Consider the following 27,763-nt stretch of genomic DNA (forward strand, 5'->3'; position numbering starts at 1 on the left):
AAGAGCCAACGTCTATCCATGTTTAACGTCTATCCACTCAACTCCTGAAAGTCATTGTCTGATTCAACCTGGTAATGTGAGTGAGTTTGTGAATATTTTTTTTTATAAAAAAAAAAAAAAGTTTTTTATATTTAACTTGATGTGTAATTTTTTTTCAAGGACTGGAAAGAATGTTGAATGTGTTAAAACAACAACATGACACGATTAAGACTTGATCATTTTATGCTCCTTATTCCAACAAAAATCTTGATTAACATCTCACCATTGTAATAAGAGCAAAAGAGATGGGAATCGTTCATTTAGAAATAATCCGTATTGGCAATTATTAATAATGGTGTCATTTCTGCCATGCTTAGAAAATGAGACAACTGGGTGTAGAACCCACAATATATTCCTTTAACAAAATTAAAATCCAAATCTTTCACCATTGCCTGATAAAAATAAAGAGGTCTCTGCAAGAAATACTGAAAAGAATATGTACAAGCAGTATCATCAAACACTTGTAACAAGCTAAAGACAAGGCATGCCCATCATCACAAGGTTACAAAGAGGGCTAAGCTGCAGGCCAGAGGAAATTTGTGCATTTGTCCATGGATATGTGGCAGATTTTACAACATTCTGTGTGTACAATAATTTGTGCTGGCTAAATACCGGTAATATACTGTATGATTGTTTCAGATGTTATAAATAAACTGACATAATTTCATCATTGTGTGTCAAGGGCAAAAGACAACTTGGCATCTAACTAATAATAAAGTCCACCATCAAAACCATATATTAAATGAAATATACACAACAGAACAACACATATACAGTATAGCACCATGTAAGCTAAATGAGACATTTCCTCTACTATGTTCCAAGAAACTTCCATCAAAGTGAAAATTCTACATCTTATAGTACAACATAAAATTATTTGGTGCAGAATCCAAAATTAGAACTAGCCATAAACTGATTAGGAAGAATATTAAATTAATTAAAAAGGTTCATTTTGGTCAATGGGGCAGATGTATATTTTGAGGCAATATGTTCAAGTAATTGAGAAGAAACAATCCCAGTAAACAGCAGTCACAGTGACTTATCTGTCTGCAGGGGTGTTGTTGCTTGTGCTTTTTTCCCTTTTCAAGGGAACTGTGTTCTTCGAATGAGCAGAAGCTTTGGTTCGAACCCTGACTAATGCAGTGGTGGGTTGGTTTGGTGATGGTTTGATGTCCTTTGCAGGACCACTGCAAGTAGTAGTCCTAGACTTCATTGGGAGCTCCACAGTGGCTCGGAGGGCAAATGGCTGCTTGCGGGATTCGCTAACTGCTGATCGCAGGGGTAGCCTATGAGGTGAAGGACTAGCTATACGGGTTAAAGAGAAAGTGCAGTTTGTGGTGGTCAAGCTGCGCCGGGAAGATGCCGGAATACAGGATAGAGGCATGCGATTGCTTCCACTTGACATGGAAAAGTGGGACAGTGTTGATTTTGATCTTGTGTGAAGTGCTAGAGCATTTGATCCTGATTGTGACTGTACTTTTTGGCTAAGGTGAAAAACAAACACACATTTTATGGTATGCTGTAAACAGGGTTGGGCAAAATTAATGTACATGTTATAAAATTCAGTGTATTAAACTAGACTTACCCATTGCTTGCCTTTTGTTCTAATTTTGGAGTCCCAGCTTCAGGTTGGATAACAGGAGCTGCAACTACTAGTTTAGTTGAAAGCTTCCTTATTGGTGTGACTGGTCGTGGGATCCTGCTGTTCCACTCAGCTCGGTACTTTTCCTCAGCCTCCTTCTTGAGCTTGTTGATGGAATCATCAGACTCATGAATATCTTCCTCTGAGCCCGTAGTAGAAAGAGTCTCTGAATGTCTCTTGGGCTCGTCTCTAGATAACGAAGACGAAGTCTTGAAATTCAGTCTCATCCAGCGGCCCTGACGTTGTCTTTCAACAACTTGACATGCCAGGTCTTTCTGCATGGCTCTTCTACGAAGTCGTTCTTTGTTGGACAGGGATTGTTCAGGTCCAGGCTCCTCTTCTGGGGCTAGGATAGGAATTCGACTCTTGCTGCTTGGCCGTGGATGTTTAGAAACACTCTCAAGTGCTGTGTTCTCCTCTTGATGTTCCTCTTTTAGTTGCTTGTCCTGTTTGGAGTCAGTTGATGAATCTCGATGGATAGGTTCCCTGGATTCTAAGGGGAAAGGAATCACAAGACCGTCCTGTTTTACACTGGTCTCAATTGGCAAAGACCCATCCTGAACATTGAGTACCTGAGGCCCCTGTGTAAGAGTCTGAGAGGTGACTTCATACTGGACACATGCCAATTCTCCTGGCTCTTGAGAAAGGACTGACTTGTCCTGTGATTTGCCTTCAACCTCCTCTAAACGTTCAGGAACCTGTGCACCACTGGAAGACATGACATTCAGATGGGTTGTCTCTGCAATGTGTACAAAAGTTTGCTCCACTTTGGAGAAAAGGGGCGATGCAATTGAGGCTGAAGCCACTTGAGTTGTTGAGATGGTTACCACTGATTTAGATGTCTGTATGGGTGGGTCAACACCAATTGCATCAGGTTGCCTTCCATCTGTAGGGCTTTCTGCCTGTTTTATGTCTTTCTGGATCTGCACCAGTCGATCAGCTTCACCCAACTGCTCATTTTGAGGTCCTGCCACTCCCTGATCCACTTCAGTCCCATTTAGAGCATTTGGAGACTTCTTTGTGTCTCCTGGTGAAAACAAGACAAGGGTCTTTGAGACATCCTCTTGGTCGGGATCTACATCAGCCACCGAACCCGGTTCTTTTGGCTCCTTTTGTGGATCGTCAGCCACTAAGGTGGATGGAGCCCCATCTTGACTACGTTCAGTACTCTTTTCACTTGCCCCACTACTAGATTCACTCTTTGTGACATCGTCATCTCTGGGTCCCTCAGCTTGTGTCTCAGGTGGTGTGGCTGTGAAGGCACGTCGCTGGTGAAGGCTTCCTGGAAGCATGACGGTAAGGAAGTCAGCTCTCTTTGCCTGCAGTTTAGGAAGGATATGGAATATCTCCTTCTCTGATGATGGGGATTTAGTCCTGTAGTCAGTGGGTGACAATAAAGGCTCACTTGGGGTTGGACCCTAAAAGACAGTATACAAAGGCAAAAGTTACAATGCCGCCATAATGGTAAGGCAATGTAAGAATAACTATGAGAAACACTGTGAGATCTTCCTTGAAAACACTTTGACATTGATAGACTAACTCACTGTACATGAGAACATACTGAATGGCAATTTCAGAATGGAGTTTCTACAGATTTTTTCTAACCATTTGATTCATTTCTATGGATACAATCATACCTATACATTGTACAACCACACAACACAACTGTTTTTTTTTTCTCAAAGACTTTAATTTTCAATTGTACACAAGCTTTTCAAGATTGTCTAGATTACATACATAAAAAAGGCACAAAAATGTGTTAAAGAATTTTCCCTTTTACAGCATCCAGTCATATTAAGCTTTTTTTTCAAGTGTATCCCAACATACAGGTTTGCTATACAATACATAGACTAAAACCAACCCAAAAACATGCTTTTACGTATACAGGATTCAATTGATCTTTCCAAGATGTACACATATCCTGTAATTTAAAAAAAGTTTAAAATACATGCTTTACTTGGAAATATTATAAGCATTCTGTACAGTGATATTGTTATAGAAAAGGTAATATTCTTATTGTACATCAATCTAACAGATCATAGCCAATTTACATCACATAGCATTACCAGACCGTCATTGTAAATAAAACTCTTGCCTGGTTACATAAAAAGTCAAATAAAACCTTTTGCAACTTATTTTTGCACTTTATTATTTTAAAGCACACACTTTTTAAATCACAGCTGTAACCGTAAATACACACAGTTGTGCAAATATACTAAATACTTTAAATATCAACAAAAGTCGGTGCTTGCATCAGCTCCTTTTAGAGCTTTTCTTTTGTTCTGTGTACATTGTTGCTTTTCAGCCAGGTATCGTACTAACATAACAGAGTTCACTGAAGGTTCTCCCAGCTTATCACTCACTGTGGGCAAGATTATTCTCCAAATGTCCTTGATCCATCATATCTCCCTACATACATTATATAGAATACCCCTTCAATCAACAATATATCATACAACATGCACATTACAGCTATAATACAGCATTTTCCCTCATATAAAAGGTGTTATTGTGACAAAGGCATTGTGTACAGGCAAGTAAATGTAAAACTCATTAGACATAAGAGCAGTTTGAGGGGTGTGACGCATTACTTTCTTTTTGGTATTTCAGAGCATCACAGGCAGATGTTCAGGTAGAGATAAATTAAAAGGCCTTATAAAATTTTGTAAACAGTGTATCTAAACTAAAAGAAAATCTAAAAAAAAAAAAAAGAAAAATAAAACGGACGCCCAACTATTATTTTTTAATGGCAGAAAGAAGGAAGAGAGACAAGTACCCTTCTCTCTACTGTGCTGCCACTGCTATTAAGCTTCAATGCAAATGTATTTGTCAAATAATACTCTGAATATTGTCAATTAAATATATTGGGTTCAAAAAGACATCAAGGAAGTTGCTCTGTTAATCACAGAGCATGTAAATCAACAATCAACATTCAATTCATGGGAACATAAAGACATGACATAAGCCATACAAAACAGTCTTCAATTTTCATTTGTTTTCATGGACCAACTTCATTTGTTAGTCATGCAAAAACACGGTTTTGAACAGCACTGCCTTTCCAGTACTCCCTGGTCAACAGACCTGGACAGTCTCAACATTATTGAGTTTTCTTGCACCATTAATGTCAGTTTCATATCTGTTAAATTACTGCTAAAAACATTGATGTAAACCAGGCAAAAGCAGATGTGCAAAACAAGAGCAAGAGTTAGCAGCCTGTTTGGGTATATAAACAGTACATTCATGTGAGAAGCCATGACTGTGACGATACCAGAAACATATTTCTATTCAAGTCATTCTGAACTTTGTAATGCGATTTCAAATACTTATTATTTGCTCACTGAAGATGCACATTTCAGTAAATGTGATCATATAAAGGTGCAAAAAAAATAGTGACTTGAGTTTTATGCTAGCATGAACAACACGTGAAATCCCTTGTTTAGATTATATTCTTTTATAATTTTCTTTCTAATATTATTCTAATTACTTCTTTTTCATATATATATATATATATACGCATTTACAAATTAGAGCATTTTAAGTAAATATATTTAAAGAATTAATGACCATTTCGTCTGCTTTCCTGTCAAGAGGCAAGAATAAAGTATCCATCCATATGCCATATGTCATATTGCCAAAAGATCTCCGCCTGCTACTACTATAACATTGCAAGAGCCATTTTTCTTTCAAGACTAGGTTTTGTTTAAACGTGAAACAACTTTAGCCAGCAATATCTACTACTTGAAGATAATTCAACAAAGGTGCTATTTACCTGCTAAATGAATGTGTCCTACTAATGCACATATTATTTTCTAGAATATGCCCTTATTTTCACTTCTCCTTTTCAAAAGGGACAATCATGGATTTTAATTGATAAAATGACAAAAGCACACCACCTTTCATGCCTCTCAATTCAAAACCCTTCACATCTTATTGCAATCAATCGCATTTTTTGTTTCACATCGCCAAGGAAGCAGCTATGGCTCCAATTCGGTGTCTTTTTTAAAGTGCAATAGTGAGAAACAGTACTCAAAAGATTCTACAGCAGTCTTGCACATATACTTTTTCTACTCAATAACATACAACACAAATCTGTACTAACTAAGAGGTATTCAATGAGATATAATGCTTACATGGTGCATTCAAAGCTCGCACATAAATATATGATTAAATCAAATATGGAAGCTTTTATCTACACACCATCCTAAACGCACAAAAGAAAAGATGCTGTATAATAGAAACTGCTATCTTTTTTTTTGCTTTTGCTTACTTTATGGCTATAATACTTTTTAATCAGTGGCAGAGAAACCAAAATCCAGAGTGCTTTTCTTTCATTTATGAAATCATCAAAACAGCTCACTCATTTATCTCAAATTTAGCTCGTAGAAGATAACCAGACTCCAGCATGCCACTCCACTGGTTATAAAAGCGTAGACATATTATTCCATTTGCTCCTCTGGTTCCATTTTACATTTAAAACACTTTAATGAAAATCTTGCATAATATCTCCTTTGTGAGGCAAAGCACCTTTAGAACACAGAAAAAAAAATTACAGTTTCTTTGTAAAACTGAAAGCCTGTGTAAGGAACTTTATGTACTACGAATGAGGATTCAGAAAAAGACTGACAGCCTAAATTATAATTAAATATATAAAAGCAAAAAAAAAAAATTGAACAAAAATAAAATATTTTTTTTTTGTTTTTTTTGCATGGTTGCATGGAAGACAATGAAATAACTTGCATATTAGAGACAGCAGGTCACTTCTGTCTAAACTAACGTGATCAGTTATATTTCAGGGTGATCACAGCTGCTGTGCAGAAATGCAACACACATGCAACTGAGGTACACAAACACAACTACAGATAATGAAGAGAATTTTGGCTTTGAATACCTTTGCAATATCCATTGAGATTTTTACTCACAGAGTGACTGAAATGACTAAAGCTTCTGTTCATAACGAGATATGAACAGTGTGTGTAAAAGCACGCCATTCCCTTTGATTCGTTATTCCGTTCCTGCAGCCCTCTACAGTTTATTGCATCAGGAAAGACTATATCGTTCCTAAAAATAATGAATTGTCCTTTAAAAAAAAAAAAAAAAAAAAGTGTATGAGAAGAGACTATATCAGCTTTCCTCAGCTGTTCTTGTTAATTAGTTTGGCCAGCCTCTGCCGGATCTGCATTGGGGACAAACTGAGCACGGAGTGCCTGCTGCGTGGACTTCCGGGTGGCTGCAGGGGAGCGTGACGTCTCGAGCCACATCGGAGGTTACCGTGAGCCGGGCTGCTTTCGGCTGATCGGCTGCGGTGGATGAAGGATCCTCCAGCGTGGGGGTACTGCTCAGTCTCCAACGTAGAGGACGAGAAGACATAGGAGGCGAGACGTCGTAGCTGGTTGGAACGTGGGCCCGAGTGTGGCCTGTCATCATCCAGCTGCAATAAAACGAGAAAGAGCATGCGTTTAAATTCACGAGTTCAGTGGAGGATTTGTATTTGTAACATTTAAGCCATCTCCCCAGACACATGCAGTGAGGAGAACGCCAAACACTCAGAGGAAAGAGAGGAACAGTCTCTCTTTACACAGACCTACAATGGGTTGCCTGGAAACAAGTTTTCACAAGAGACAAATCTAAAGGGATAGCTATGTTTTTTTCTTTTTGGTCGGGCGGCCAACATTGAAAGCCTCTCTTTTTCCACAGAGGCTGTTCGCTTGACGCAGATTCACCTCTCAAAAATGTGCCATATGTGTCCATGTACAAGAGATTAGAGACAAAAGTACTTTAACCATTTTGCTGATCCGTATCGTCAGAAAACCATTGTTGTAAATGAGGACAACTTAAGAAAAATGACTCGTCAGGCACACAAACACACATGGATAAAAATGGGTAAATATGGATAAAAAGATGACAAGCAGAAATGAAATAAGAAAAAAACAATGAGCAAGTTCATCAAACAGGTACAGAAGGGACTAGCCTAAACTGTGCTTACCGCAAACACCTCTTTCACTCTTCTTTTGTGGCTCCAGCGACAGCCTTGGTATTTTCTCCATGGGTGAAATCAACGTGTCATTCATGATTTTGAGCGAAAGGCCGAGCAAAAGGCAGTTGGCATTTAAAAGGTGAAGACTGCTGGGAAAATGAGCATCCTCATCTGTTTTAATTTGAGGTTTTGGCCATCATACAAAAGAGACATCCAGCAATCTCAGTTCAGCTTGAAAGGCTGTGAATTGTGTTTATAGCGAAACAAAGTAATGGGCCAATTTTTTCAAAGGTAATTCTGAAAAATGCCCCAAAATATATATTTCACATCTTTGTGCTCTGCTATATTTCCTAAATGAGAACAATAAAAAAAACTGCTAACTTTTAAAGTGCCTCTATTATGGGTAATGAAAGGTTACCGGTGAAACCGTCATGTTTTGCCGCTCCAAAAGCAGCACCTAGTGGAAAAGAATGAATTTGCATTTTCATTCAGACCAAAGGAAAAGACCAATAAGTGTGCGGGCAATATGCTAATATTTCACGTTGATGTCAGCAAGAAACTGCTTGGGATTCATTTTAAAAGTGACTAATTTCAGTGGTTCAGAGTCAACTCTTTCTTTTGAGAGACAATAACTTTAACTTATACATGGTGCACGTTCAGATGTAAAAATTTGGAAGATGTTTTCATTCACTTAGGGCTGTGTTAAACACTGCATGAAAGGCAATTTTCAAAAATCCATAATAGGGGCACTTTAAGATGAGCAAAATGCTGGTCTACTATATGTCATCTGGCTCACCCTAGTGATAAAGAACGGCTGAAATATTTTTTGGACTATGACGGATGACAAACATTCAAATATGAAAATGAATAACTGTAATGTGAATTAGGGCAATTTTTTTTTACTGAGCAGTTTAGTGCTGAGCATCCTAAAAATAGCTAATTTAAGGAATTTGTAAAAATGCTCAGCAATAGACCCCTCATATTCAACAATGTAGTCAAAAACACAAAGACAGTATCTAGGTAAAAAAAAAAATATTTTTCTGAAGCACCAGATAGACGTAGCCCTAAAATCTCATTAGCAAAGGTCTGGCTTAGCCTCATGGATCAAGAGTTAGGGTATTTTATCTAGTAATTTATCCGGAAGGAAAAAGGTTAAAGAAAAATAGAAATGAAATTTGGGCTATGTACAGTACACACTGCAGCTATTGTACTGTAAATATGGTTGTCACTCCGCTTTTGAGTGTTTAACCTGTACTGTTCATTCTGATTTATTTACATGACATAAATGGATGTAAATGTTCACTCAAATGTAAAAAGATTCTATCATTATTTACTCTTCCTTATGTCTTTCCAAACTGTCGACCAAAGTTATCAGTTATCGCCTTTCTTCAAACTGTCTTTTATATTCCACAAAGATTTGTCTGGTATTCATGTTTTTGTCTACAGCTGCAAATTGTAAAAAATATCACTGTTGTTACATCCGTAATGCAAGGCTGTAGTATGAAAGACTCCTTATTCTTTACATATGATAATTATAGCTTTTTGATATACACTTGTACCTTGTAACACATTTTCAAAAGAGCAACCATGAGCAAAGAAGAATCACTATATTGAACCAAATCATGTGAAAACCAAATGTTTGATGGTCAGAAAAGAAGAGATGATGCATGAGTCTGTGTGTCAGACATAGTGAATTAAAGAGAGTGACAGACACAGAGAGAAGAAAGGGAGGAAGAAATAGGCACACACCCTATAAAAAGTGAAGTGGGACAACAGCACCACCTCATCAGCACTGCCTTCACATTCATTAAAAGTTGCTTTTAAGACAGATTTAAAAAAAAAGTGCTATAAATGGATCTTAAGCTAAACCAAGTCGCTCTCTGAAGAAGCGGGAAGAGAACAAATTTCTTTCTGAGGTAAAATAAATCCCTGATGTAGGATATTCTCTGTAAATGATAGCTAAAAAAAAGCTAGGCACCACAATTAAAGGAGGATGGAGAGTGCTCCAAAGAGGATATTAAAGCTTTGTTACAAATTATATTTGTTACACAAACACATACAATATTTAAATCCTGTGTGTTTGTGTCTAAAAGAAGTCTCATATGCTCACCAAGGCTGCATTTCTTTAGTCAAAATACAGTAAACACAGTAATATTGAAAATTACTGTAACAAATTCAAGTAAATGTTTTGCATGTTAATAGATAACAAAACGTATTTTATTTGTGTGATGTCAAAGCTGAATTTTTATCATCATAAGTGCTAATTTCTTTCAAAAACATTTGAATGGTGATGTATATTCAGATGTGTATATTAAATTTGTATTAAATTGTGTAAAATATAAAATATAAAAAGAATGCATTAATATAGTAATAACATCTTGAAAATATCTGTCATTGATTTACAAGCAGGGAACTACCAAATAGCAAGATGCGATGCAAAACAAACTACATTATAATGTTCCTGCCATCTTATGGGACATTTCATTATCATTGATTTCATTATTAGCTAGCTAAAATCCATTATTCAGCTGATAAGCGAAGGTTTCTTAACAAATTAACTTTAATTAACATCCCTTTCCTGATCCAATTTTAAATATCTGATCAAGACCATTTTTCTTCAACATGTCATGAGCTTGAAAACTGCATGCAAAAAAAAAAAAAAATGTATGTAAACAAACAAATTATAACAGCTCTTCTAACTGGACCTCATGACCTCATGAATATTTTTTGCCTCATTCACCTCAATCCTACCAGTGCTTTCCATCTTTAGCATAAGAATGTCAGTGCATCTTAGTCAGGATATTCTTACCTGTCTCTGAGGTCCGTTGAGGTCTGACTCTCTCCGCCGCTGCCGTCCAGAGGGTAGCGAGTGACAGGGCGACTGCACAGGGCTCTCCACTGATGTTGACTGGCCTTTCCCGCTCCTCCTGGACACTTCCTCCTCTGTAAGAGGCAGCATGCCTCGTGTAGTGTTGTCACCATGTGACGTCTTGGGTCTGACTGACGGATCTGTCCCTCTATGTCTCCGCCGCTCTTCTCCTTCCTCCAGAGGGCGTAATTCCTCTGGTTCCTCATCCGTAGTGCCGGATGTGGTGGGCTCAGCCCCTGGGCGGTGTTGGAAATCTCTGAGCTCCATTTCTTTGTCTATGATAACCCACTCTTTGCTGTCAAAGTCCTCTTCTTCTGCAAGTGGGACAGAGCGGATGAAGGCATTGCTGTGGGCTTCCTGGTCCACCGATGCAGAGGCCTCATTACGACCGCGGTCTCCGCGGTAACCTTCGACAGACAGCATCTGAGCGGGCTGCGAGGAGTAAACGTGCCGAGAAGGAGAACCCAGGATGTCCATTCGAGAGCTGAGACAGGAATAAATTACGGATTTATAATCCCAAATGATACAAAGAAGTTAAGAACATATACAAGTACATAAAAAAATATTAAGAGTATAACAATAAATTACATTCCTTCATAGGTCAACATTATATGTATTTATACACTTTGATTGGATTATAAACATTACCTTTTAAAAGTTTTGGGGTCAGTACAATTAATTGTATTTTTTTTTTTTTTTTGGAAAGAAGACTTTTATTGCATTTATCTGATCAAAAACACTATTGTAACAGTAATGTTGTGAAATATTATTATAATTTTAAATAACTTTTTTATATTCACATATTTTGAATATATAATATATTTAGAATTTTCATGACTCCAGTCACATGATCCTTCAGAAATCATTATTATCTGCTGATTTGGTGCTGCTCAAGAAATATATTTCTTATTATTAAAGTTGAAAACAGTCGTGATGGTTTTTTCTGATGAATTGAAAGTACAAAATGACCTTCCTGAATTAATTTCTTATTTATTTATTTATTTATTTCAAGACAAAAAATTCTTAGTGGTCCCAAAATTTCAAACGGTAGTGTAAATACTCACCTTTATTTAATTAATGCATTGAATTAAAACTTTACCAGTGAAAAATAGCCAACTCATTACATTATTATCTCTTTAAAAAGGAAACTTAATAGATAAATGTCCATGTGCAAAAACATCATCACATTATTATGACTCAAAACAGTAAAAGTAATATTGGATAGTTCTTCTTTTAACTTCTGATTGAATCAGTCAATACAAAATCTGGACATAGCCAAAGTAAATTTATGACCCACCGTTGTCCATAACCGTCCCGTCCATCAGCAGCAGATATGCGGTCAGATTCAGGGCTGTTGACCCGTCGGTACCTGAGTGAGTGCATCTGCACACCCGAAGAGTCCAAACCCCTTTGTGGTGACACAGGACACAAACCCCGGCTACCATCTTCCTCTTGACCTCCCTGCAACATAAAATCAAAGAAAATCTAATAAAATCGCTTTATAAAACTTAAAATGGATTATTATGTTTACTTGGTTGCAGCACCTTTCCAAGGTTAATCCTGAGTTTGTTTCGATTAATGTCTGTCTCCTCCCATCCATCTGCGTCCGTAGGTAACTGGCTGCCATCAGCTGGACGGCCAGAGGGAATCGGAGGAGCGTTTTCCTGGTCACTTAGGTGCTCATCCTGCACAACGTCATCTGTGTTTTCCCTCTGAAGGTCACCTGCCATTGGGTTCACATTTATGACCCTAAAGGTCAAAGAAAAGATCACAGTCAATTTAAATAAAAAAATAAATAAAAAAATAAAAAACAAGGTCCTTGAATGACCTTTGGTCAAATGTTCTGGGGAATCCTAATTGGAAAACTGTTTTTTTTTTCATTTGTTTAAAAAAACCTGTTTACTTCCAGTATTTGTGTAGGAATAACATTTTCTGTAAATGTCACCCAGAGTTTCATAAGAGAGCGTCAGACGGGGAACTCCTTTAAAAGTCATCAGACATTTTTCTTTTTCATGGTAAAATGTTCTTCATGTCTTGGAGCAATACAACAAGTCTTCCTTTCTGCCTAAACAAGTCAGTGACATTTCCACCAGAAGTGAGTTTTCTCCTCTCTAAACATACAAACCTACTGAAAACTACCTACAATGTTCCAAGAAACACTGGATGTTTGTGACCAATAAATCAGTTTGCTAAATTATCAGCATGCAAATAACAGTCATTTTAATTATCGTAAGAAAAACAAAGAAGACAATACTTGTCTCTTTTTTCCTTTCATCCATCTGTACGGCTTTTATGTGACAATGTGTGACAAGTAAAAAGGCCCCCTGAGACACTGTCTGTTAATTAGTGTGGGATTTGTTAAGTTCATGCATGTGTACGTGTTACAGTACAAGAGGATCTTTAACAATAAAAGCAGATAGATATATATACAGAAAGACAGATAGATACAGTCACATGTCCACAGGCATATTACATGCTGGTGATGTGTTCACACATGTATGCGTTCTTACCCAGCCATAGCCGCTGTAGGCCGTGTGTTCTGCTGAGCTGCTGTCGGTGTGGTGGCAGATATCATCGAGTCCGTCCCACTTTTCTCCCAATCATATTGCTCGTTCTCTGTGATGATGCGTTCTTTCATGCTGTTCTCAAACACTGACATCAGGAGCTAATACAGACACAGAGAGCACCTTACAAAAGACCACTCATATCTGTATAATAGAATTTATTCAGGTAATACAGCCTTTGAAATATTACATGTTATATGTATATATGAAGAGTTCAGATGCCAAAGCCTCTAAGTGCCATCTGAAATTTTCATCTGAAATTACACATTGCAATTAAAGTGAAATGACTCAACCTAAGCATAGGAGCTTGATAAAAATCTTAATTTTAGATGAAAATTTCAGATGGCACTTAGAGGCTCAGAAAAGTACGGAGCCCCGCACATGACATGCAAGAAAAAATAAATAAATTGTGCGCACGATTTACTAATTCGTTCAATAAATGTACTTAACCATGAACACGATTACTATAGTCTCTCGATTTACTATTGCGTTCAGTTGTGTGCATGATTTAGCAAATCGAGGGAATGAATTAGTAAATAGTGTGCACAAGTTATAAATCGAGTGAATGAAATAGTAAATTGAGGGAACGCAATAGTAATCGTGTGCACGTTTTAGTACATTGAGGGAACGGATTAGTATATCGTGCACACGATTTAGCCTACTATTTTTTCCTACATGTCATGTGCGGGGCTCCGTAGAAAAGCACTGCATTTACCTGCAAATATTATATATTTAGAGTGAGAGCGAGAGCAATAAAGTACTTCTAGACTACTTACCTGATAATCAGGTTTGGTGCAGTAGTCAAGGCCTAAAATATGCTCCAGGAAGACATTAAACTCTGATGGCATGTGTTTAAGCAGCATCCTATGATCATAGCGCTCCTTGATCTGACCCACCTGCTCCTAAATAATGCAGAGGGCAACAGGAGGTTTCAACAATGGTGGTCTGATACAGAATACAACTTAACAAACAATTAATAAACAAATTGAATAAAGCATAAGACATGAACACTCATTTTTAAACCAGGTGAGGAACGTCAGAGCACCTTGTCCTTGATTTTCCTCCACGGCAGCTGCCCAGCAGCAAATTCAACCAGCATGTAAAACAATGACCATAAGTCATCATGACGCCCCATTTCCTGTAAAAACAACACAAATATTCTATTAAATAAGCATTAGATGATTTTATCTTCTGTAAAATACATTGCTTGATACAAGTACACAATAAGTTGACTTAAATTAAGCACTTACTTTGTTTTTATGTGCATTCACAGATGCATATCTAACAGTCCCTCGAAATCCTGCAACAGTTCTGGGCTAAAAGGAGAAATGTATTAAGAAAATTTGTCAGCGATAAATGCATTTTTATTTTGTTATTTTTAATGTATTTACAGTAGAACTGGTACTATGTATTAGGGTAAATCAAAACAAATCAGTAAAAATGTACTGTGCATTACTGTATAATTTTATGCATTATAATTTTCATTACAGCAGCAACAGGAGAGGGACAAACAGTGCACAACACACTCCGAAAGAAGAGGCAACATGTCTTTGCCAAGCGACTGAAAATGGTGTTCCATTCCTACAGAACAGTGAACACGCAATGCGACAGGTAAACATAACACCTTCCATCACGTACCTGTGTGTCTATGAGTCCCAATGGGCCTCTCTCACAAACCCACTCTAATTTCTTTTTGATTAATTAAATGACATGACAAATTGCATCGGTTAAAAAAATGACAAAATTGGATGCAGTTAATTTTCTCTTGTCGTGTTCACTGCTTTATTGGCAATTATAAAGACTGCACTTTTGCTGAACATTAAGGTAAATCTCGCAAGCATTATTCGACATGAATTTATTTAATGGGCATATTAAATGTATTACATATTATATTAAATCAACTTCTCTTTGGATTAGAACATGATGAAATTATATGTGGAATGAATATTATGTACACAGCTTCCAGTTTATTTAATTTCACGAGTTCACGCTTACATATAATTAGCTGAGGTATGGTATGCATATTTGGCGTGCTGTCCGGGGAAGGGCTCCGAGCTCAGGAATGGCCCGAACCTAGAGTACCCCCCCTTCCCCGTCTATTATAAAGTGAACTCAAAGTGAGGAGATGGGGTGGAGGAGGGATGCTGATAAACCGTCAATGGATAGAGGTAAGTCAGTGATATTTATACTATGGGATTGATTACTTGATTATTTTCCACCTGTGTTGATTAGGCTTAGTGTCTGACGCGCTCCTCCCGAATCTTGTTACTAAAACATCATTTAGTTTATTTTTTATTTCAATAACATTTGCTTTTCCTGTCCTATTCTTTTCATATATATGAACACTAATTACCACTAGCATATCTATGTGAAAAGATCGGTTAAGTACTTCTATGTCAATTTAGGCACAGTTTGTGCATTATTTTTATATTGTGGAAAGATCAGCTATAAAACAAAGATGAAAGTTCCATGAAGTCACTCACAATGAAAGTCTTTCCATTGGTGAGAGTATGGAGGAGAAGGGAACAGATGGAGAAATACGTCAGACATGCACGTCATAACTTAAACCCCAAACGAAAACTGCAAAAATAAGAAAAGATGGTCAAATAAAGGAAAGAAATCTAAAATAATGCACCAGGCAAAATTATACTAATGACCCCATGCAATCCACTTCAAATGCTGTCCATAGAAAATGTTAGTACAACCATTTAAAATTAAAAAATATTTAAAAAATCAACAAATATGAACAAAGAAATAAACATGGCATGGTAGCATGATTCAGGGCATTAATTGTTCCATTCACACTGTACACATTCAACAGAATCACGATGACATTTACAGTCCTGAGGACACCAAAAATATTTATAAACCTGAAATGATTTATTCATATCTCATAAATGTGATGCACCACAAAATGGATGAAAAATCAAAGCAAATACATTTCTTCACAGTAAAATTACAGCCTGGTTTTAATCCCGTTTTGAATGAGCTCAATCTGCCTTAGAAAAAGACAACAGCTGCTGAAGACTGCAGGGGGAAATCACAGCCAAACCACTTCAATGCTGCAGAACTAGAATAGATAGATTGATAAATAGATCGATAGATTGATAGACACACAAGCAGGCAGGCAGACAGATAGATATGGATGGATAAACGAATGATGCTCAGTTTCCTGCCTGAATCGATGAGTACAGCTGACTCAGCTGTGCAGAAAGGAAAGGCGAATGAGAATGAGGCGGATATACAGTAGAGAGATTGAACTAGAGAGAGGGCTGAAAATATTACACCCACCCTCTCAGGACAGACCTGGGGGCATTGCTCACTCATGCATTAAAATGATTAAATATTCATACTGCTGCACTAAAACCTGCATGTATAGTGAAACAGAGAGACAGTGTGAAAGATGGAGGAGAGAAGAACATGTGCGAATGAAGAGCTCTGTGTAATGAGCTAAAAAAAGAAAACCGCCCAGTGCCTGATTCAGAGAGCTCTGTAAACCTCTCATGAGCTTTCAGCACGTCTCTCTGCGAGCCTGCACACTTACAGTGAAACAAGCTTTTTATTGCACAAATATAACCTGAGAGGTGCTTCTTAATAAAACCAGACCTTCAGGGTCAATCAAAACACAACTTAATATCTCAGTAGTATTGTCATCAATAATATCGAATGACATAAATTGTATATTTAACTTCAGTGCAGGAATCTTGTATCCTTATAAACACATACAGCAAATTAGTAAAATTATCCATTGAATAATTAAATCTACAATGCATTATACTGAAAGATATTTAAAAATACTGAATTAAATTGTGACATACCGGTCTGACTTCTCCATTGGTGTTTGTATATTGTCGTGCAAGCCCAAAATCTAGCATATAGCATTTCCTGTATGTTGAAGGCAGCCTTCCCATGGCAAAATTTGACTGGAAAGAAAATCCAAAGATCCTTAATAAATAAAATCACTTCAGGAAACCTAATGACAGTGATGCATTGTATTATTATTCTACACACAATTAGAAGGCAATTACAGGAAATCTATCAAACATTACCGGTTTGATGTCTCGGTGAAGAAAGCCAACAGAGTGAATGGCTTCTATGGATTCTAGAATCTGTTTTCCCAGGCGCAGGGTTGTGCTCATGGTAAAGGTGCCACGTGGCTGACTTCGCCTGAGTTCTGCCAGGTTTCTACCCTGAGAGTGATAACAAAGTGTAACTGAAGCCCTCACACCTCCATATCACCAGTGGTACACAGTCACAGTATTTCAGAGAAAACAGCATGTGATGGTGATCTACCATAAAATGTTCCTCAGACTTTGACTGAAATATAATCACCAATGTAGTTAAGGGAAACTTATTTGCATTGGTGTTGATGAGATCTGATGTTGCTGTAAATGCGACTAGTTATGATAGTATCGTTTACCTGCAGCTGCATGACGACATAGTTGAACTTATCATTTCGCCCACAGCCAATGAACTTACACACATGGTTTTTACCTACAAAAAGAAAAGAAAATAACATGTAGGCAGGTCATTTATGATATTTTTTTTTAAATGACATTATTGGTCAGAGTGATTAAAAGACCAAATACAAAGATAACTATATTCACTTGGCCAATCAACAGAAAAATTGTACATCTACTGACAGATGTGTCAATCAGTGTTGTTATTTTTAACTAATGCTAAACCATTGAAATAAATTTGAACTGAAAGCTTTTAATTGAAAACCACAGTAAAATAAAATATTAATATATATTTAAAAACTTAAAAGAAAATTTGAAATGTTGCCTTGGCAAGTAACTAAACTAATTAAACATTAATTTCTCTCATTTTAAAGGTGCTGTAGGGAACTTTTGTAAAAAAAATATTTTTTACATATTTATTAAACTTGTCATTATGTCCTGACAGTAGAATATGAGACAGATAATCTGTGGAAAAAATCAAGCTCCTCTGACTCCTCCCAGTGGTCCTATTGCCATTTGCAGAAAGTCATGTGCTCCCGGTAAAAAACAACCAATCAGAGCTGCGGTCCGTAACTTTGTTTGTGTTCAAAATGTAGAAAAATGAATATAATAAGCGAGTACACCATGAATCCATTTTCCAAACCGTGTTTTTGGCTTGTCCTGAATCACTAGGGTGCACCTATAATAAGTGTTTATTTTCAGACTATTTTAGATTGCTTCGGGGGCACCGCGGCGGAGTAACCCAGTACCTTTGTGATTCTTCATAGACATAAACAGAGAGAAGTAGATCCGGCTACAATGTTCTTCCGCAAGACGCAAGCAGTTCTGTTTATTAACCGCTAGAGCGTCAAAAGTTCCCTACCGCAGCTTTAACTTCTAAAATTATAAAATGAAACTGAAAAAAAATGAAAGCAATATAGAAATAATTAAAAAACAAGAACTAAAAAAAAATTATTATTAATATATGCTACTTTATTATAGAAATAAAAAAAAATAACACTGGTGTTAAAAATGTTGACAACTTTTGTATTTTTGCGAAAATACTAAATGTAAAAAAAATGTAAAAAAAAAAATCAGCTATTTTTATATAACTAGTATCATTTTGTATATATTTCTTTCATATATTTGTTCTGTATTATAGTATAGTGAGTTTCATATTTAGTTATTTTAATTCTTTCTGATGACTAATGGTTGAAGTGAATCATCTGAATAAGTGTGTGTGTGCTTGGCTGTATGATCTGTAGGCCGCTTCACATGTTTGGAGTCACGTAGGCTGTGTTACTGCCGCTTCATTCACAGTGCTAAATATATAATGTGCCACACATGGTCCACTCTGATGGGTGGTCATTCTTTACAGATTTTAATAAATGCCTTAGTCATGATGATGTCAATTAAATACTTTATAAAATAATATAACACCACTAACATATCATTTCGTATTAAGCCTTTGAAACACAAGGCGCCTGTTCCTTCAATTCGATTCCTTTCTATAATTGAAATGATTCAAACAATACATGTTTAACTATATTAATTAGATATTAATTTATAGGTTGTTCCTGTGTCCTCAATATCACTTTTTGTCCTGTGAGTCCTCTGTGATCTCATTTTAGCTAACCAAATCATCCAGAAAGTTACATCATTTCTGACAGGGAAACAACAGACCAAACATTAGTAAATAATAGAAATGGATAAGATAAAAAGTTAAAACAATTTCAATAGATGGTTAAAAATACTGAAAATACAGATTTCCATTCAAATGTTTGGGGTCAGTATGACTTTTCTTAATGTTTTAAGTCTCTTAAGCTCACAGAGGCTGCATTTATTTGATCAGAAATACAGTAAATATTCAGTAATAAAGTGAAATATTCCTACAATTTAAAATAACTGTTTTCAATTTGAGTATTTTTTAAATGTCAAAGCTGAATTTCAGCAGTCATTACTCCAGTCTTCAGTGTCACATGATCCTTCAGAAATCATTTTAATATGCTTATTTGCTGCTCAAGAAACATTTATTACTATTATCAATGTTGAAAATAATTGCGCTGCTTAATATTATTTCGGAAACCACAATCCTTTTTTACAGGATTCTTTGATGGATAAAAGCTTCTAAAGAACAGTCATCATTAGATATGAAAACCTTTTGCACCAAATGTCTTAACTTGATCAATTAAATGCATATTTGCTGAATAACTAAACTTTTGGACTGCAGTGACTGAATTAGAAGTGTCTGAGTTTATGCAGTGCACATTCTTAAAGCCTGGTACACAATTTTATAGAAACACTTCATTAAATTAAAACAGAAAACGTTTTAAGAGTTCAAAAGGTACATAACATGAATGATCCGGAGTATTCCTGTGGGAAATTTGTCTTCAGCTACTAGACAACGTGATGTCTTGTCAATGTCAAAGTGATGTTGATACTGTCTCGAAATCCCTCTAACGATGACCATGTCTTACCCTGCAGTTTCTTCAGAACTGCCACCTCCATCTTCAAGACCTGTTTGGGCTGTTGAGCTGACTCCACTTTTAACGCCACATTCTCCCGAGTCAGCAGGTCCAACGCGTCATAGATTTCCCCGAACCCCCCTCCACCTATTTTCTTCAGCTGGATATAAAAAAAAAAACACAACACACACGACAGGATGTTATGTAAATTTTTGTACATGTCTTATTTGCTAATGATTTCATGCATTAAACCTGAAGTGCGAGAAACAGTTTTCCTCCCAATGTAAGTGCTTGATGATCTCATAAAAATGCATTTGGGAAACATTAAAAAGCACTTTGTAATATCTGCATTTCAAGTGCCTCAAAAATATCTTTATTTCACTCTCCTGAGATATACATTTCAAACAACAAACTCAATAAATATTACTGTAACATAAACCCGTCTATGTGTGCACGATCGTGTATATATGAATAAAGCTTGTTTCATTGATTACCAATTTAGAGGGCACATATATTGATCAGGGATATGCTATTATTGCAGCAGGCCCTCTGCAGATGAACATTAATCAGGTCTGCATAAATGTGTTACAAATTTCACAATACACTGGACCACTATACAACAGAGAAAGCAAAGCAGAAGTTTGACTCATAAACCATCCTGTCTATTTGAGTCGGTAATGTCACTCTCTCCTCTTGTTCTCGTGAAGTATAGAGCCCATTTACTCTGGCTGGGAATTGAGCAGTCATGTGAGAAGATCCTCTTCTCCTTTGTACTGGGAATTTCGTGGAATTTGATCTCTCTGTAATGTCTCTTGACAAGACAGTCACAGTGATTGGGGTCAAAATAGCCATTAGTTTTACTGTTACATAATCTACTCAGAACTAGAGAAAAGATATGTGTCTGAAACACACGCATATATATTTTCATCTATAGAAGCTCATATATATATAATTTTAGTGAAAATCTTCAACATAGCATATTAACTAATATATGAATTAATTATATAAATTACATTAAATCATTAAATAATTGTATATATTAATGACAATGAATAAGCAATACTTCTGTGCTACTTTTAGGTCATTAATCAAAAAAAGCACATGCACACAGGATGTTTTGTATTGTTATATTTATCTTGGTGCATTACTGTGCATCCCTGTGTGCACAAACGTCATGTTCAGATCTTCCGAACACCTACCACTTTCCATCGATCTTTGACCATGCAGTTAGGGGGCAGAATGTCCTGCTGCTCTGCAGTGCCGTTCATGTTGGCGTTGTCCTGCAGAGCTGGCGCTAGGCACTGCAACCCTGAGAGCACTCTGGCAGCCCCCAGCTTAAACGATCCATTTATCTGTGAAAAGCCAGCAAAATGTGTTAAATCACCTATTCATTGCTATCATGCTTTTGGTCAGTTGAGCTGGCTTCTACATGCAGTGGCCAGTCAAACTTCAACAAACCCTAATATTCCAAAGAAAGCCGTTAACTTTGGAATGTGTGGTTTAAGAAAGTAGCAATGAAATAAAACCTATTTAAGTGTTTATAATAACCTGCAGTTATTTACTGATACGTATTCAAGAGGCAAAAATGAACCCTGAGCACTTTAATGTTACCATGCTGTTAGCAGACAAAAGAAAAGGTCTACTAGACACATCCATTGACCCACATACTTTTTGACCCAAATACCTGTGCAACTAAAATAGCCATAGTCAGAGGAGAAAAGTCTAGAAATCATGTGAATGAAGAAAAAATTACATGCAGTAGCCTGCATAAACAAACTGTGAGGATAGATGAAAAGTAGCTTATGAAGTGTACAAACAGGGGATACTAAAACTATTATACTGTTTCATTAAGTGTGCCTTGCATTCCTGATAGGATTTAAACAGAAGCCATTATCAGAACACCTAAAATATTCATTATCAATTTATTGAAATTAATACATTTATCTTATTGCCCTAAAGCAATGTTATTCAAATCCCCACGCTAGACCAAAAAGGGACACACTGACACTAAAATTCTGTCTGATATGGATAAGCTTATGGTCAATGGCAAATGATTGATTTCAATTAAATACTATTTTGTCTAAATAAATTAAAAACAAAACACAAAAAAACTAAAATCAGTCATTTAAAAAAATATTACAAGCAAATTTGAGCATTACAAAGTTATATTATACAGTTTATAAAAAAAAAAAAAAAGATATTCAATTTGAGATGGTCTAAAGCTCAATTTAACAGTGTTATTAAATTATTTTAGTGAATTTTAATGTTAAAATGGGAAAAAAACAACTATTCATATTTAAATTATACCGGGAATATCCAGCATCAGCTAATAACCAATATATCGTGCATCCCTAAAATAACAAGGCCAAATACTACTCCCACTGTAAAAAGAGACAGATCGATAATCAGTTTGAAAAATTATTATTATTATTCAAACTTTTTTTAAATCAGCTATCAGAGCTTAAGGTTTACCAATAAACAGCACAACGGAATCTGGTTTTCAAAAACAGCATTCAAATTTTCAAAAACTAACATAATATTTTAATGTCTTTATTGAATAAATTATATTGAGTAACAATTAATAAAAAAACAATACTGTTAAAAATTTCTATAAATGGCAATGGTCATAAAAAAAAAAAACAATATCCGTCAATCTCTAATTCAAAAAGCAGATGATTGATAATAAATTCTATTAGTCATTCAGTTTTTAAAGACTTTAATATGTCCCACTTTTACATTAAACATCAGCCTTTTAGCACAAATGAAGTTCAGCACTAAATACAAACTCTAAATGCTTATTATAGTACAGAATCTTTACTCCAAGGTTCAATTAAACGAAGGTTAAGATGCATAATAAAACCCAATAACATGCTTTTTGGCATGCAGCACCATTAGTTTTGTTGGTTAAACATGCAGGGCCCAGCTCGGCTCAGATTCAGGAGCTCAGTCGCTAACTCATGCCCAGCCCAGCATCCGTTAAGAACTGCAGTCTCTAGTGCAGCATCTTAGAGAAGTGCTCTACAGACAATATAGGAACAAACTGCACTATGATATAAGGTTAACAAAGAAGAGTGACAGAGCGTAATATTGCCAACTCATGTGCCAAGTTCCTGACACCTGCATTGACGTACCCTTGATCAAACAAGGAGATTTGAGGAAAATGACTGGAAAATGAGAGTCTGAATATCATACGGGCAGTGGCAGGGATGAATGATGCAGTTTACAAATATATAAAAGACTGAAAGCTTGTTTGGTCCGAATGCACATGAGTTGGCAACAGAATGTAAGCAGTGAAGAGTTTAATCACTTTGCGTTGGTTTCTGAACACTGAGATACAACTGAAGTTCATTAAGCAAGCATTTCCACACCCTGCAGTGGCCAGTTGTGAATGAGCTCTTTATTCTAGCTACATTGTTGTGAATATATTGTAGCTATTTAACCATTATATCTCATGCCTCGCTTTCCCATCTTTTCATTCACAGCCAATCATCAATTGCTATTTGTTCAACAGAGACCGCCCATGTTTTCAACGACCTTGGTTCAGGAAGTATTTTTCCATTCATTTTTCCCATAGGGATTTTTACAAAATGATTTGTTAAAAGAGTTATATATAAGCTATAAGGTGAATCACAACATCGGACAAAATAACAAAGAGGGTATAAGACTGTGTACTTAACCCCTTTAATGATGAAATCCTACAATACTACAAAGCATTGCAAATTACATAAAATAAAAATAATAAAAAGTATGGAGAATTATAAAACTATTGATTTAAAGTAAGAACATATTTTACATTTACATTTTATATTTAATAATTTAGCAGACCCTTTTATCCAAAGTGACTTATGCAGATTGCAAAATATGTACTGTCTTTTCTTTCTTTTTTTTAACTGAAATTTATATATATATATAAAAAAATTGTTAGTGGTTGCCAGAATTTTACTGTAAAAAATATGGTAGCAGCGATTTACAGTTCATTTTTCAGTAAAACAATTATTTAACTGTAATAATGTTTATATACCAAAATATTTTTTTATTTGTTCTTATTAACTTCCAAAAACTGTATCCTGTATAGGAAAAATGTTCCTTTAGATATATTAGTTTTTCACCATATATATAATAATACTCAGGGATAATGTAGTTTTCATCAGGAATTTTGCTGTCATACACAATTATAAAAATAAAGAAAAAAGTAGCTAATAATGTGGGCTGATGGCTTCAACAAAGACATATAGCACTGGTTCTCAATCTTGTAGCTCACAGTAGGTCTGCCTTTAAAGGTTTTTAAGTTATAATTTCTCTATGGAGAAAATGAATGGGATTTTTTACTGTGGGTTCTAGCACAGATTTTTTCGTTTTTTATTGCATGAGAAACATCTTTGCAAAATAAAGTGTAAAATGTCTGGCAATGTGTGGAAATACTATTGCTTCATTCCCATTACAAATGGAATCCACCTTAGGCCAAAGGACGGACAGATATCCTTGATATTTTCTACATTAGCTGCTATCTCTCCCTTACAAGCGACGAACTAACAATACAAGCAGCTTCCGAACAGTCTTAGGGTTGTTGTTCGCACACAGGCCATAATGCTGACAAAACAACTAAAACATTCAATCGCATGGCGTGTATTCTTGCTAATCTGCATGGGAGATTTTTTTTCTCAGTTTCGTTCCAGGGGACCCATGGGATGTGAGGTTACGGTGAGCGAAAAGCAGAGGGGGAGTCATTCAAAGTCACCTTTAATAAAAAAGAATAATAATTGAAATTCCTCTGAATCCCAGGGAAGGGAAGCGTCAACAGCCATTTTGTGATCAAACTCTGATAAGTGAAGTGCAGCCACATTTCCAGGAAGGGAGAGGGGGGAGCTATGAAGGACAGTGTAACTCTCTCACCATGTTCACAAATCTCTTCAAAAACCTTACGTCTCTGACAAATATCTTGCAACTGACCAATTTAGTCGACGCCAAAACCCTCCTTTGCCAGCCTACAAGCCAGAAAAACAAGAGAAGAGATGGATTATACTTAACAAGCAATTAGTTTTATGCACTTTGACCTGATGGAGCACTTGATATGACGTTACGGCTGTTTTGTTTTCCTTCTCTGTGCTAGTTATCAAGGATTTGGCACATCGGATAGTGGTGGCCGATGATCGCAAACCGTCAGCAGTTCCCGTTTTGACTATTATGACACTCACCATCCATCTTAATGCAAGCATGGGTCAGACAGAAACTCAATCCTTAAGGATGAATGTCACAAAGGTCAGTTTGCACTCAATGTCCCAGAGAAAGGTGATACATGCATTATTGAATCATAAGCTAATGCGCAAAATGAAAAAAAATGTGTCTTTGACTTGACATTGCGAAAAGACATCACCATTACGAAAGCCCTGTGAACTGAAGAAAACACAAAAAGATACTGGTGTGCAACACAGTGAGATGGACACAGATACATACACAAATTACAGCACACTTGGACACTATTGGCCAGTGAAAAAGACGGACAGTAAATACATAATGCTGTCATAAGTGCATAAATGTTATGTTCAAATGCATGAGGGAGAGCAGGGGTAAGCTGTGCCGATTTACTTTAGTTTTCCAAATAAGCAGAGAAGAAATACTATGAATTCTCAAAAAAGGCCCATGTTTTGTATTGTCATGTTTTTAAAATAAATGATTAATAATGCACTATCCCTTTCTTAAAGAAAGGTTTAAAACAAAGGTTTACTATTCTGAATATTTAATTTTTATTAATAATAATATTATATACTGTAATAAAATACAAAGTGGGGGGGTCAGATTTTTTTAGATACCTAAATACTTATAAAACTACCTTGTAAATTTGGTTTGACATAAAAGTTATTTTACCTGTCAAGTTAAAAAAAATGACTTTCACGTGCAAAAACTCACTTTTGAAAACCTAAAACACACAAACATACACAAAAAGGCTCAATCACAGGAAAACCTATATGATGGGCCGTTAAAATATTTGGATGCAAAGATACATTTTGAGGAGGGCGCATCTTACCCCATTCTCTCTTATGTCACAGAGTTGGAGGAAAGTTTGTAGGAAATGTCCACAATATTTAACAGAGAACTGCATAACAACTTACATAATATTTAACATTTCATTGCAATCCTTACTCCAGATTATTTCACATGCTTTAGTAAAAAAGTAGAAGGTAATTCCCTACTTTAAAATACATCTAGATCCTCTCACCCTACCTGGCACACAGACTACGTGAATACAGTCCTTTCCGTCGTTTAGAAATCTTCATTTGGGTCCTCACAGTGACACAAACCATCAGCTGGGACCGTTTTTAAAATCATAAACCGCCTTATTCTTGCATTTTGTTACTGATGCTCCATCTAGCTAAAATTCTATCCACAGGTGCTAAAATAAATAGCGGTTTCACTATTAAGAAAACCGCAAATTATAATATTTATCTTTGCTATGTAACTTAAAACATTTCTTAATTACACTGATAATGCCCTGTGAGCCAGTGGACTACCACAAGACACCCACTGGAAGCTCACTTGGTTATCTAATCGTAAACATCACGCCTTTAATATAAAAACCATGCAGTATATGTTGATGACACAAAGGTCCAAGGTTAAAGCAAATACACAAATCTGGCAGGTGACGTGCTCTAATTCGCCGTATAAACGCGCTAGATTGGCATCATAGTGCAAACATCTTAAACCAGAGAATTAAGAGAGTATATAAATCAATATGATTCTACCCAGAAGTTAGATACATCCAATTCATTTTGATAAATAAACAACTGTCCGGTAGATCATCCTTTGCACTGGTCCGCACTGCAGCGCGTCAAACACCCATGCAGTGACTCTGTACAATCTGTAGAGGACGCTTGGTAGATTAATATTCATGAAGTCGCGTGACGTTCGTCTCGTATAGCTCCGTGATTGGGTGATAGACAGAAGCTGCGTTCGTCAACTAACGAATTGTACGGTGATAAACGCTTAGCTTATGAATATTAATTACGATCCAGGAATATTGACAAGCAACGTCAGAATGACTTTTTTATTATTTATTGGCTGTGCCTTGGCCGTAGTAGGATTTGTTATTTCACCTCCTGGCTACACCCGTTGTCAGCATGCATTTTGTAGACGTACATAAACTAGTAAACAAATCAAAATGAGAGAAAAGTCTCTACAATTACAAAACCCTGAAAAGTCCACAACGTGGAAAGTAAACATACCGGTCCAAACAGAAAAACGCATCCAAAAAGAACTAAAATCTCACAATTGGTGCATCAGGCGCATGTTATTTCATCAAACGCGTATAATGTATTTTCCAATCACCAAAAAATATTATTTGTAGACATCCCGGATGCAGTTGGCTTAATTTACATTCCTACGGAGAATGTTTTAACATGATAGCTTTTCTCCAATAGGACATGGCCTGGCATCTCAGGACCAGCCATATTGAGTTATACCGAGATTTAAATATAAAGCACGCTTATTACCTGCTCATTTTCTTATGTTTGGAGGCTCATAACCTCTTTTCCCTCGTCAGGATACTCTTTAGACCTCTCTCCACCATTGCTAAGGATGCTCCCTGCCCGTCTGCATGCCAGCATCAGCACCACACATCACTCTTCCTCTCTGCTCCAATACAGCGAAGCTGATGCTCTACAGCCGGTGTTCTGCTCCCTGCTGGTGGACTCTTCACTGCACATTATAACTATGTAATTTATAAGTCAGGAATAGTACAGTTTAGTTCGTATGGGGATATGTTAGGATATAAACG

At 36.3% G+C, this 27,763-nt stretch overlaps 1 protein-coding gene across 2 annotated transcripts; it reads right to left on the bottom strand.

Annotated features, from left to right (window-relative positions):
* Positions 1 to 204: 204 nt before the first annotated feature.
* Positions 205 to 27,657, bottom strand: LOC128022207 (tau-tubulin kinase 1-like). 2 transcript variants are annotated; one of them, XM_052609537.1, is made up of 15 exons: positions 27,480 to 27,657; positions 21,192 to 21,344; positions 20,005 to 20,152; positions 17,509 to 17,582; positions 17,138 to 17,278; positions 16,907 to 17,011; positions 14,339 to 14,404; positions 14,134 to 14,226; positions 13,865 to 13,990; positions 13,035 to 13,189; positions 12,069 to 12,273; positions 11,822 to 11,985; positions 10,465 to 11,008; positions 1,625 to 3,099; positions 205 to 1,523 (listed from the first exon to the last, which is right to left on the bottom strand). In XM_052609537.1, the coding sequence occupies exons 2-15, from the start codon at positions 21,258 to 21,260 to the stop codon at positions 1,079 to 1,081; spliced, it is 3,810 nt and encodes a 1,269-aa protein (XP_052465497.1). In that variant the 5' UTR covers positions 21,261 to 21,344; positions 27,480 to 27,657; the 3' UTR covers positions 205 to 1,078. The 2 variants fall into 2 exon arrangements, with proteins under 2 accessions (XP_052465497.1, XP_052465498.1); XM_052609538.1 differs by lacking the exon at positions 27,480 to 27,657 and adding an exon at positions 26,215 to 27,452.
* Positions 27,658 to 27,763: the final 106 nt, after the last annotated feature.

The sequence above is a fragment of the Carassius gibelio genome, chromosome A11 (genome assembly GCF_023724105.1).
Source record: "Carassius gibelio isolate Cgi1373 ecotype wild population from Czech Republic chromosome A11, carGib1.2-hapl.c, whole genome shotgun sequence".
NCBI lineage: Eukaryota > Metazoa > Chordata > Actinopteri > Cypriniformes > Cyprinidae > Carassius > Carassius gibelio.

Bases quoted from the DNA above. Each gene is read 5' to 3' on its own strand.
- LOC128022207 (XM_052609537.1), bottom strand. From the start codon at position 21,260: ATGAACGGCACTGCAGAGCAGCAGGACATTCTGCCCCCTAACTGCATG. The intron at 13,991-14,133 runs GTGCTCTGACGT...TGCATTATTTAG, and splicing joins GGAGGAAAATCAAGGACAAG to GAGCAGGTGGGTCAGATCAA. The intron at 13,190-13,864 runs GTAAGTAGTCTA...TGTCTGTATTAG, and splicing joins GCACCAAACCTGATTATCAG to CTCCTGATGTCAGTGTTTGA.